Source organism: Myotis brandtii, unplaced genomic scaffold, assembly GCF_000412655.1.
Source record: "Myotis brandtii unplaced genomic scaffold, ASM41265v1 scaffold154, whole genome shotgun sequence".
In the NCBI taxonomy this organism is placed as follows: domain Eukaryota; kingdom Metazoa; phylum Chordata; class Mammalia; order Chiroptera; family Vespertilionidae; genus Myotis; species Myotis brandtii.
Window position 1 is genome coordinate 6,350,193 of NW_005355584.1, and position 13,229 is coordinate 6,363,421.

At 48.0% G+C, this 13,229-nt stretch overlaps 1 protein-coding gene across 1 annotated transcript; it reads right to left on the bottom strand.

The window, feature by feature from the left end:
- Positions 1–5,916: 5,916 nt before the first annotated feature.
- Positions 5,917–13,223, bottom strand: ZADH2 (zinc binding alcohol dehydrogenase domain containing 2). Its single transcript, XM_014535906.1, has 2 exons — positions 12,874–13,223; positions 5,917–7,080 (listed from the first exon to the last, which is right to left on the bottom strand). The coding sequence occupies exon 2, from the start codon at positions 6,918–6,920 to the stop codon at positions 6,156–6,158; it is 765 nt and encodes a 254-aa protein (XP_014391392.1). The 5' UTR covers positions 6,921–7,080; positions 12,874–13,223; the 3' UTR covers positions 5,917–6,155.
- Positions 13,224–13,229: the final 6 nt, after the last annotated feature.

Below are 13,229 nucleotides of genomic sequence, written 5' to 3' on the forward strand. Positions count from 1 at the left end.
TCCTCCAGCTCTGTCTCATTCCAATTACCTGGATGTGCCCAATGTAAGGAATTCTCCAAAAGTTACTTTGAGTAAAAAACCCTCAAGGAGACAATTCAATTTCCAAATGTAAATTCGGACAACGTAGCGAGGGCCCGCTATCCCGTCCGGTCCCCGGTGAGAAATGAGGTTTTGTACAGAACGAGATTGCCTTGTCACTGCTGCCGTGCCCGGGAAGGGTTTTTCAATGTTAAGGGAAGCTGTTTCTATTGGGAAAGGATTTGTTCGTGTGAAGTCGAAAGTTTATGCTTGTTATGCATGCGTTCAAGGAAGACAGAAGTGATGTAGAAAGACGTGAATGTTCAATGCCGTGTGGTTCTGAAGGGCTTGTTTCTGAGCCTTAATTATGACCTGTCATTTGTACAGAACATGAGATTCTGCCACACGTGAGCATGAAATGCGGGACCCAGCGTGCCTCTCCCCAGACACACCCCCTCACCTTCCTGCGCTCCCCACCGATCACAGCCCCGAGTCTGCGGGACTCAGAATTCCATTTCAGGGGAGTAAATTCAGATTCTAGCTAGTTTGCTGTTACAATATGATGGTCAAACGTTATCAGCTTTCTAGAGGTGATAATAGAAGCAGCTATAGCCACTCTAGAAAAAAAAAACAACAATACATGAAAATAAAGCTTTTCTTGATTTGATTTTCATTATTTGACACCCCTTGATAGGCGAGGAGACCTTCTTTGTAGCATTAAAACTAAATTGTGGGCATTCAGACATTAATACCACTGAGTTACTTCTCTCTCCCCCCACTCCCCAAATGTTGTGTGATATTTAGATGACAGAATTCAATGCTCTCAACCCTTGTGTTGGATTAAAGGGGGTCCCTAGTGGAACACACTTTTGAGGTCAGAACTGTGATATTCTTCCTGGATTGGTCATCATCTCATCCACAAAAATCTTTGTAATAAAGGCCAGTTGTTATTCTGTGACACTTTTACTCAGGCACGTGCCGAGGGAGCTTGGCGGATTATAAAGGGGGTCCTACAAAGATGGCCTGGCACTGGGGACATCTGCGCTCCAGCTCCATTTCTGGGTCCAGTGACCTTGGACAAGGCACCTGCTCTTCCTAGTCTCGGCTTCTGTCTCAACAAAATGGGCAGAACTAGATGGCCCTTAAATCCCAAATTTTACCTTTTAAAGGACAACTGCGTCTTCTCATTTAGGAAGGACAGAGCACCCCGGCTGTTTCCAGGTCTAGTTTTCTGCTGGCTGATCACCCAGGTGCGGGCAGAGGGCAAAGCAAGGGACCTTAATGGGACCCCCTTCATTCCCTAAGCATGCTCCTCGACTCCCACTGACCAAGGAAGCTGGTTGTCCAAGTCACCCTGAGGCGGCTGAGCTGTGTATGTGGAGGGGGTAACGCACGACAGTAGCTGGCAATTTTATGGGACATTTTCCTGAGCTCTAAGCACAGTTCTGTTTTTTGTGTTGGATGCCACCACCAGTCAGCAGGGTGTGTTTTAATTATTATTTTAATTTCATGTTGGCAGAAAGACAATGTCAGATAGTGCCCTTCAAGGGAAAGGCTTCCTTTGGGGGGCCGTTGGAGTCTCTGCACTTTTGGCTCAGGGCTCCCCAGGCGCATGAGGCACTTGCTGGTTTCCCCAAACTATACCCCATGCAGTCCTCACCCTACTGCTTGAGGGACTGAGGGGCTGTGCCTCCAGGACGCTCTGAGCCAGCACAGCGGGGCAGCTGTGCTGTGGGCACATCCGGTGTCAACAGTAGATGCTTAGGACGGTGTGGACCCCAGGCCACGGTTTGTCTGTTGCATCTCACCAGCCACTCAGACCCAGTGAAGGACTGACTGATAGAGAACACGCAAGCACGCGTAACTGAAATATGCACCTTGTCTGGCGTTCTTTGAATATCAATGAATTCTAAGGTCAAGAGTTATGTGAACTAAAACATGTCGGTCAAATATTCATTATGTACTTTGCTTAGCGTTTTAAAAATAATTTTTGCCAATGTCCCATACTTCGCTCATGATAACAGCAATACAGTTCTCATATCGAACCCTCCTCCTTTTATGAGTTGAAATAACATGATGATAAAGGTGTTGAAAAACAATTCAAAGTTAAAAAATGCCCAACGACATTGATAACCCCGAGTTTTGCGTTTTGACTTCTGAAATATGATGCTAAATCTTTAATTCTGGGCCATAACTAAAAAAAATTAGTTACAGAAAATCCAATTTAAAAAAAACCACAATGCTCTAAAAGCCCCCCAAATGAACTAACCATGTTTTCATAGATAAATTTTGTGTCTTTAAATAAGTACCATAAATAACAAATGTTATTTAATAAAACAAGAGAGTGGAAAGTATAGGGAACAGTAATTACAAGTCCATCAAATCAGGCCATTTCGCATCTGGGTCACATTCATAAAACTTGTATTGGAACCCGGAGGAAATGATCCCCTACCGTTGATTGTGTTTGCTCTTTCTGTATCATATATTTTCTGGAAGTCGCACAGTGCTCATCTGTTTTTATATAAATCTAAAAGATGGTATTTATCCCATATGTCCTTGTGGTAAAGTGATCAAAAAAAATATTCTCAGCACTGACACTCCCTGCCCCATTCTGAAGGCCCCAAATGTAGTAAATTTGGACTAATTGGGAATTCTACAAAGGGGTTAAAACATTACCCACTACCAGTCAGGTGGCCATTAGAAATGTTAACCAAATAAAAGCCAGAAACAGGAAGCCAAAAAGCAGGTCCCTACGGCAGGCATGTGTCTTAAATGACATCATCTGTCAAGTTTCCAGCATCTTGTGGCCGTGAACATAGAATGAAGGGCTGTGTTGTGTGAGGACATTACATCCTCATTAGCAGGAATGTTCCTTAAGTACATAACGCGGGATTTTCATTTTAATCACAAGCAGCTACTTGTCGCCGCACTTTCATTAGATAAATACTGAACGTAATTCCACTTACAGAACTCGGTCCTGCTCCTGAGAAACCCCACTCAGATGCAATCATAGAATAACAATTTATAGAACAGATCATGCAAAACTTGTGTTGTTTTGTAAACTATTCCTATTTTTTTAAATGCTGAAATCAGTCAACAGCAGAAGTCATCGTCAAAGGGATTGAAATGACACTGTTGTAGTGTTTGCATGCTAAACAAATGTGAAATCGAGGGAATGGTGAGGGATGAGAATCCCTCCTCTCTGTGCACTAACCAGAGGCAAATCCTCCAACTGCCCAGCCCCAGACCTCCAGGCTGACGTGCAAAGAGGCCACCCTGAGAACCAAGGAATAATTCATCCAGCGCGGTCGCCCAGCCCCAGCCCTGTCTCTAAAACAAAGACTGACAATTGCCCTGAATTATGGATGTACTTTTGTGATATGTAATACAGTTCAGAAGAAAGGTGTTGAGAGCTTTGCACCACTTCACCTCCCATTAGAGGCTAGTCTTGAATGATAATACCAGAAGATGAAACTGGTGCTGAACTATGACCCTCAATTTACAAATCATTTTTCAGAAGAATAAAAAAAAAAAGTTTAAACATCTTTTTGGCATTATCTGAATGGGCGGAATCTTTCATGCTTGTTTCCTGAGATTAAATGCAAACAGCCTGTGCTGTGGTTCCTTAGTTTGGGGAGAGAGAAAACATGAGGGTTTCAGATTAGATTTTATTTCAAACCTGGGTGTTTGAAAAAAAAAATACTTTTTTTTTTTTTTACATAGCTGAATTTAGTGTATTCCTTCAAAAACACAATAAATTTCTATTCTGTAGCTTAAGGGGTCCATCAGTAAAAATGTTGGTCTTTCATCTTTATTACCCTCCCATTAAAATGAAAGAAACCGGGACACACTTCAGTTTAGAAGAAGCAATTTAGTTGGCGATGTCCTCCCCCCTCAAGTCTCCACAAAGGGAGCAGTGCATTTCTGCTTAGATTCCCCACGTCACACGTCTACCTGCATAAGGAGCAACCCAGCCAGCAGACACACACTGCGTTCAATTTAATACTATGCTCCGATGAGATGATCTGATGGACACTGTTTTCCGTGACCGGCCATTTCCGGTGGTTACGCTCGTGAAACTTGTTCCCTTCCCTTGTGTGTTTGTGTATCTGAAAGCCAGGCTGCGTCCCTCTCTGTTCTGCCACAGCCGCTAGGGCTGAAAGGGACAGATTAATAACCAAGCCCCGCACTGGACCGGCTTCCCTTGTCCCCTGCACCGGTAACCCTCTGCTATAATGAGGACACAAAGAGCCTCGCATCAGGCCGCTACCCTCCCTCATAACTCACGGGCCCGCGGTGGCAACAGCCTCCAGCGCCATTTGTCTTTAGTGCAGTTGTGACACTTCGGCATGATCCATAATTTGGCAGCTATTTACCGTGACATTTCCCTTCAGTGCAGCCATAACATTCAGTGAAGCCGTGATTTGGTCCCATTTACCATATAAATTGTATTGTTGTGCATGCATGCTAGCAGCGACATTAGGTACCTGAAAATGAGTAAATCTTGTAAAACAGATACGAACAGCTATGGGGCAGTAGCATTCCCTTGCTCCTCAGACGGAAGGCAAGAAAAATTAAATATGGTCACCAAGTTTTCTGGGCCTTTAATTGTCTTCCTATTTATTTAGCACGTGAGAGATGCGGAAACCCCGGGCTGTGAAATCATCTGGCGGGCTCTGCCTTCGGTCAGAGAGGCACCGTGGGATTTCCTAGTCCACAAGGAAGGCTGCAGCCGTCTTTGGTGAGCTGAAGGTTAGCAGGCGGGCGGATCAGCTCCAGGCATGATTCAGAAGAGGAGGCACTTGACTCGTTACGTTCATGTGTGACATCAGATGCCCGGGACAAGAGGCATCTCACTCTACCAGAACCTGGGAGAAGTCAAACGGAAACCGAGGAGCAGGGGCTGCTATTGTTCCCGTGATCGGAGGTGAAACACACCTTCCATGCCAGGCAGCCTGACACAGAGCCAGTGTGTTATTACTGTAGTTCTTGGTCCCGACTGTGCGCCGTGCAGTCTGCTCTGTTCTGCCCCGGCGTCCGCGAGGACCCTCCCGCGGTGTGCCCAGAGCGGCCTGCCCTTGCGTGGCCCATGTTCTGTTAGGTGGACCCTCATTGTGGATGGGACATGCACCTTTCCTAGACATGTATTAAGTTCTTAAAGCCCCCGAATCCGTTGTCCCCTATCCCAACCTTGCATTTTGCCTGTGTACGTTTTCAGCACTGATTTGCTTAAGGGAGGAGTGAAATTTTCCATTCCACATGTGCCTCGCAGGCACAAAAACCTCTAATACAATTGACTTCTTTTAGATGGGTCTGTATGGGCCCACGTTCTGTTAGGTGGACCCTCATTGTGGATGGGACACACACCTTTCCTGGCTTTAAGTTCTTAAAGCCCCCGAATCTGTTGTCCCCTCTCCCAACCTTGCTTTTTGCCTGTGTACGTTTTCAGCACCGATTTGCTTAAGGAAGGAGTGAAATTTTCCATTCCACATGTGCCTCACAGGCACAAAAGCCTCTAATACAATTGACTTCTTTTAGATGGGTCTGTATTCGCTTGATCATTTTTGCTAATAATCTAACAAAATCAAAGTTTTGGAAGAATCCCTCCAAATTTCTGTTTGGATAGTTGGCTAGAGATTTATAGGCTACAAAGGGCCATTTCCTCAGAATGTGCACTCGGAAATAGTGCTGATTTTTTGCGGTATCTCTCACTTATTAACTACTCATTAGCCCAAGACCAAACTCTCCCAAAGCAAAGAATTTGTGAACTATTTTTAAGACCAATTTTAAAATCTCATCAAGCTGAAGACATACTGATTTGATCAGCTCTCCCATCAGGAATTAATTTAGTTCCCAGGAACAATAAAATCTGGAATGAGACTGTCCATGACCAAAGGGTTGAATGTAAAGGTTTTACCTCTGAGCCATGGAGGGAAGTTTTATTAGCACTTTTTTTTTTCAAGAGAGGGATAAAAAAAGAAAAAAGGGAAGAAAAAGAGAAACCTATGTTGTAACAACTTACTTTCATTTTAAGAAATATTATCTCCATTAATGACTGAAAATAAATTGATTTGAGTGATTCTGAAGCATCAAGTACCCACTTCCTTTCTCTTCTGATTTATGCCATTGTTCGGTTTTTACAGCTTGCTGTTGACAGGGTGAGGTAATTCAACTACAATCTTCCCCGTGTTTTTCCCCATGTACATGTAATCGACAGCCCGGAACACGGACTCCAGGCCAGTAAACCTGCCCTCTGTGGACAGGTCACCCAGGTCCACCTGGCACACGAGGTCTCCACTGGTACACATCTTGACCAAGTGGTCCATGGATGCTCTGTACTCAGAAAGGTAATGGTTTAGAAAGAAGCCCTGGATGCTGGCGGATTTCCTCAGCAGTTTGGCGGGTAATGTTCCTGCGTTCACAGGCGAAAGGCCAGTAGGAGTTTGGTAGCCAGAGATAAACCCAATTACTATCAGGCGCCCTTTGGTGGCCAAGGCATCTACCGCCAAGTCAAACATGGCACCCCCCACGGATTCATAGACCACATCCACGCCTCCGGGGTACTCTCGCTTCAGGACGGTACCCACGTGCTCAGTGTTATAGTTGATGGGATGATCGCAGCCGACAGACTTCAGGAAAGCAGACTTCTCATCAGAAGAGCAGGTTCCGATGACGTGGCACCCGGCCTTCTTTGCAAGCTGCACGGCAAACTGGCCTGTCCCCCCAGCCGCTGCCGTCACCAGCACTTTCTTCCCTTCCTTCAGCCCGCCGAGCTCTTTCAGGCAGATGTATGCGGTGGTACCACTTACAAGCAGGGTGAGGTACTCGGGTGTGGCAGAGGGCACTGGAGTGGCAATGCTGGCCGGCACCACTGTGTACTCAGCAAAAGAGCCCGGTGACATGTAAGCTACAGTCTGGCCAACTGTGTACCTGGCACTGGCGGAGAGGCCCAAGGCGACCACCTCACCCACACCTTCAAAACCTACATCGAAGGGGGTCTTGACTGAAGGGTCGTATCGTCCTGCTGAGTAGTTGATGTCAGATGCATTAACACCGACAAATCTAGAAGAAAACAATCACAAAAATATATTAAGGTGTTTTGTTCTCAAGGCCTTTATAGTCCACTTCAAAAAATCCCTCTAATTCGGTGACTGTGGGGGGCTGGCTAAGCCATACATTCTGATAGAATATGAAAAAACCAGTCCTGATATCCAGTGGAGGAAAAGAAATTAAATGAGTATTTAGTTCAACAGTGATTTGCCACCAGAGTTTTGCTGTCATCAGTTTAGAAATAATTTCAATCACTTTAAAACATCAAGTTATTTATTTCAAATGTCATTTACTTCCCTCCTCTTTCTTTCAAAAGGAGAAATAAATAAAAAAAAAAAACAAAACACACCCACAAATATGTCAGGAAGCCTTCTTATCCACAAACTTCACTGGAGCTGAGTTGGAAATTAATTGGCCTCTTAACAAAGATGTTAAAAACAACACTGGGATAAAATATATTCAACCAAGTACACTAGTATTGATTTTGGCCACAATTTAACACTTCAGATAATAATAGTAATGACAATGATATTATTAAAGATTGATGGAATGTGCAAGGTCATTACTGCAGGGGTGGTTTCAAAACATCGTTAGAGTGGCTGCAGCAAATTTTCTTTCTGATGTAACGATGTCCAGTGTGAAAATATGCACTTTGATTAATTGAGCAAAAATTGTCTCATAAGGGGAGAGAGATTTTATGGAACATTCGACATTTTACAGTCCTTTTCAGATGAAAAGGAAAGCATATCGTCACTCTATTTTCCCTCAACAAGAAGCAGAGACATAAGTTGATTAATGCCAGATGATTAGTTTCACTTTGGTATCCAGAGTCAATTTAATTGCGAGGCCAGTACTTTTACCAGCTTTTTTTCATCTAAGTATACCTCATAACAGAAATATCCTGATACATAAGGGGGGAAAAAAAGTCGTCAACTAAGAATGTCAGGAGGTGGCTTAGGCACATAATGGAGGATCCTAAAAATGTCATTTCCACCTGTAATGAACTGAAAGGATGGTGTGATCTGGTGGCAGGAGCAAAGCTGGTAAGTAGGTCATTTTAAAATAATTCACTTTTAATTTAACTTAATAAACCAAAACTGCTCTGTGCCAGGATCCACTTCCACAGGTCTGTCGGTAATACTTTGCCCTTAAAAATGCTCCCTGATGCTTCTGCCTTGTGTATCTACAGTACTGCGAGCTCTCTGCATATTGTAGAAAGAAAGCAGGAAACCGTTTCTTTCTAGCTCATCGGGCAGCTTTCAGAAGTTAGCATACCACACAGCCTCCCTGAGTTCTAAGAGCCACAGAATTCCATTCCCATAAAGGATATGCAGTAATGAGAAATGGGGAAATGGTTTCTGCAGGTTTCCCATTTGGCACTTAATGCCAAGATGCTTGTATTCTATTTGGGGAGGAGGGGGAGGCTGCTCTCGCTCTCCTTGAAATTTACTCAGTTCTCAAGGCCCCGTCTTTGTAAAAAGGGCCAGCTTCCCCAGAGCAGAGCCAGCTGCCTTCTTCCTAGAAGCAGCCGGGGCCCAGCCCAGCTGCAGCGCCTCTCCGAGACCCAGCCTAGGCTGTAAGGCAAACTCCGGGAAGGCTTCCCGCGGTGAAAGTGAAGTGAGGTTTGCTTGAGAAGTGGGGAGTCCGCGATTAACCCTTCCCAGCCCCCTCAGTCTGGTCCCTCTGGCGTTTCCACAGTCTCAGCTGGAGAGGCGCCTTTCCTGTGTGGGGAGACCCCGCCTAGGACTCGGAGGGACTCCACGGTGCTGGCCGGCCCCTCGGGTCCCTCCCCACACCCCACCTAGGATCCGTGAGCAGAAAAGCGGTGCTGGAGGAGGACTCAGCCCCAGCTCCTCTCCTCCCCAGGCTGTGGTTTACCGCTTCCAAGAGGAGAGGTGGGAAACCCAGCAGCGCACGTTATCAGGAGAAACGCAGAGAGAGAGGGCACGCACGCCAAGGGGACAGAGGGCCAAGTGTGTGCGTGGTGGTGGCGGTGGGGGAGGGGGCAGTGGGGCGTTGCTGGGAGCTGGGGTGGCTGCCTTCGATCAGCAGAAGCTTGAGTTTTCCATGGGGGCTTTGCCTAAAACATCAAGTCAGAGGTTGCGGTTGCGTCTGGCGCGCCCCAGAGCAGGGAAGGACACCCGCAGGCTCACCGCACGCCCCGTCCAGGTGGCCTCCGGTCTCCGTCTCCCCGGAAGCCCCCTGGTGCGCCAGGGTCTGCCCGCTGGGTGCCAGCAGTCAGTGCTCCCCGGCAGCCTCCTTTGGACTTGAGGGCCGCCTCTGACTGCCCGACCCTCTGGTCCCGCGTGGCTTCTCCACCGCCATCAACTAGAGGCAGGATCACCGTCTCCCACTCCAGGACCGGCTGGGGCAGTGCTGCCAGCGCTGGGGTGAGGGGCCGTGGCCCAGGTCCGCACCCGGGACCTCGGCCTCAGGGGCAGGCAGGGGTCCTGCGGGCGCGCTCACCATGGCGCTCCAGCCCAGGGCAGGTCAAGTTCTGGGGTAGCCCTGAGCACCCTGCGTGGCTAGGCGCAAAGCCCGTGGACAGAGACCCGCTAGAGGCTGGACCGTGACCTTGGCTTCCTAGACACCCCCATATTTCGTGACCCCCCCTCCTCCCAACCGCCCTGTCGTCTTCTAAATCGCCTGCATAGTGGTGAAGGAATCTCGGGCTGGTGGCGAATCCAGATTCCCCAAACCTCGCCCTTTCCAGTGTCTCCCGGCCTCTGGCGTGGCCCCCACCTTTCCCCAGACCCCTGTGTTGACGCTTCGAGGCCTCCCAGGGTGGCGGGGACCCGCCAGGGCCCGGATGCGCCTAGGTCCTTATCTGGGCGTTGGGAAGAGCTGCCTGGGGGGTCTGGAGCCCTTGAGCTCCACTTCACCAGAAGCAAGTTCAAGAGCAGCGGCGCCATGGAACAGGGGGGCCCGGGTCGGGAGCAGGGGACAGGAAGGGGGAGCGAGAGGGGAAAGACCACTGGGAAGGATGCGCGCGCTGGGAGGCTCGCTTGTGCCCCTTTAATTTAAAATATGTGCTTTTAATGAGGGTTCCAGCGACCCGACGGCAGGATCCACTCAAAAGAATAATGTCGAGAAACCTCAGGACGAGGTGGGCTTCCCCCCAATATAGACCCTTCTAGAGTCGCCCGTTTATTTATATTAAAAAGTGCTGAGCCCCTTCGTCATGTTTATTGTGAAACAGGGCAGTCCTTCGGGGCAGAGGGGGACGCTTTCTCTGAACAAAACCCAAGGCGAAGACTCTAGTCCGAAGCAAATGCCTTCAATACTGGGAGACAAAGTCGTCCAAACCAGCTACTTATTTTAAAAGTAAATAAATAACAAGAAGAAAAAAAAAAGAAAGAAAAAGAAAAAACAATTTGGCCTGGAAAATCCGAAGAAATACTACTGTTCCCCTCCCGTGAGCAACAAACCCTTTATCAAAAAACGCCTTCCCCATCCCCTCCCCCTTCTCTTTTCCCTCCCCGCAAACTCAGCCCCATTTTCTTACACAGGAGCAGAAAATCGTTAGAAATATTTAGAAACGAAATGTGTCATTATGGTACTAAAAATGCTAAAAATAGCGCTCAAACTGACTTCACCGGAGGGAGTCTTACTCGCTTTCTTTTTCTTTTCTGAGATCCGGTAATGGACAGGACATTGAAGTTGTCCTCCGATGTATGAAACAGGAAGGTGAGAACTGTAGAAAGGAACATCAATTGTAGGTCTATGGGGAGTTTATGTACCCTTCTCACACCTTTCCTAAATGGTGAACTTGATTATTCTAATGGTTGTGGAGCTTAAAAGCACTTCCCTCCCTGCGAAGAAAGAATCTGTATTTTCTGTTGAAATGTTATGAGATGTGTAAGTGGTTCAAGTGAAAGAAAAAGTCAGACCTCCACACACCTTTCCAAATAAGTAAATTTGGGATTAATCTATTCATTCCAGAGCAGTTTTATCATGATAAAAAGGAGAAGCGCATGCATAAAATTTTCATGTAATTAACACTGTTCTGGGGAGATTTGGCCTAGAATTAAGATGAACTAACCTTCAGTGAATTATTAAGCCTCTATTCTTAAAGAGAGAGAGAGAGAGAGAGAGAGAGAGAGACCGTAAAATGCCACCTCCGCTGACCTTGTGTGCAAGAATAAAGGATCTTCCTACAATTGGGGGATAGGAGCAGGTTTGCCAGCAGAGTAGGGGAGAGGGGAAGCAGAGGTTCTGCCCCCTCCCAACAGGCAGAAAACTGGCTCCATTTTCTTTCTGTTGTGGGCTTCCAGGTAGAAGTTAGAGGTCAAGTTGTACATATCAATATACTATTTATATTAAAGAGCTTCTTGGCATAGGTGGAGGGGAAAAGGTATGGATCTTAAAGCAACCCAAACTGATGAGCTCCAAACGTGAGAGTCGGTGGTCAAGAGCACTGACCTGGAGTCCAAGACTCAAGCTAGTGATGCAGCACCAGGGGTGCCCGGACACCCAGTGGGGAAGGGGACAGTGAGGGGGGACTGTGAGTGTGAAGGGAGAGGAGTCTCAGGAGGGGGGCATCCTAGGAGCTGATGTACACTCTTGGGGGAGAGGCCAGGAGAGCACCAATGCGGGGCTGGAGCCACCTCCACCCAAGGCGCTGGAGGGTGGTCCCAACCTCAAGTTGCCGCCAGTCGTGCTCTAACCACCCCCCACCCCCGCCAGGCTCAGTGGCCCCCTCCCCATCCCATAGCCCCTTTCTAAAAGGGGTTTTACTCAAGCAGCTGTGTGTGTTTACATCACTGATCAATCAATAGTGTACTTCATCTGAAAAAGGAAACAAAAGCCTATCTGAAACTTTTTGCCTTTTCAGCCTGGGGCTCCTCTCAGCTTCTAGCAAGTCACTGGTGTGTTTGGTATTTCTGAACACACACAAGCCCTCCTTGTTATCTTGGCAGGACCCATGTCCTGAACAGCCCTAGCACTGCACCCCATAATGAAGAAAATCCTCTGAAGCTCTGTTTCCACGGTAGCAAACTTTTTAAAGGACACACACATCCCATCTCTACTCAATCCCACCCTTGGTTCACTAAATTTTTACATTTCCAACACGTTTCCAAAAGTTTTACGTTGATAGCAGAATTCTTCGGTCTTACAATATTATTTGGAAGGCTGATATGAATCTCCAAAATGGACTCATTAAACGTTGCATCCAGCTACTCTTTGCACGGGGCTGAGTACTTGCTAGCACACAATTTACAACACAGTTACGATCAGAACTTTCTCCTCCCTTCGGAGTATTACTCAACCTGATACATGCCACACTGTAACCCCCCTCGGACTGGCCTGAGCAGGCGGAGAAGTCCTGCTCTTGCGAAGGGGATGGAGCCACCAGGCACGCCCCGCCTGCAAGTCCGCAGGGAGTGGACCCACCCGGAGAGACCCGAGGGCCTGGCTCCAAGGAGTCAGATCCCGTTCCTTCCTGTTGCCTCACCAGTTACCCAAGATTAGTGAGGCGGAAGCACTTTAAGGTGAGGAGTGTAGGGGAGGAAAAGACAGAGGTCAGGCAAGAACCCCAGTGTCCCCGAAGGTCTGCAGAACGTGCGGGCAAATGCAGCCATGCCCCCGCCCCAGACGCCGAGGACGCTCGCCACACGCCTGACCTGTCGTTACACTCCGGGGCACGGACAACAGTCACACATCACTGACAACACGCAGACGACACCAGCGAGGTGCACACCAACACACTCAAAGACAGGCTCTGCCATTGCGAGGCTACTGCCAACCTGGAGCGGACAGGAAAACCAGCCTGGTCCCCGGCCTCCTTTCTTCAAAGCACGTTACCTAAAGGTCGCAGCTTGGGTCCAGGCTGTTCCTGCTCCACCCTAAAGGCTATGTGAACGCAGGAGCCCTGGGTGCGCGCGGGTGGGCCAGGCGGGAAGCCTCGGCTTCTGGGTCCCCTCGGTTTTATTTCGGGAGCGGGAGGGGGAGGAGGGAGGACTGGGGGAGGGGAGGGGAATCCCAAATTAAAATAACCCCCAGTTATGAGGACGTTCGGTGGCATCGGATATTCACAACAGCAACAGTCACATTACATTCGCCTTCGCCAGATGGCGGCGGGTTCAACTTCCCAGAATCTCGCAAAGTCAGGCTGTGCACCGAGCGCGCCGGGGTGTGGGGACGCAGGCGAACGGGACGGC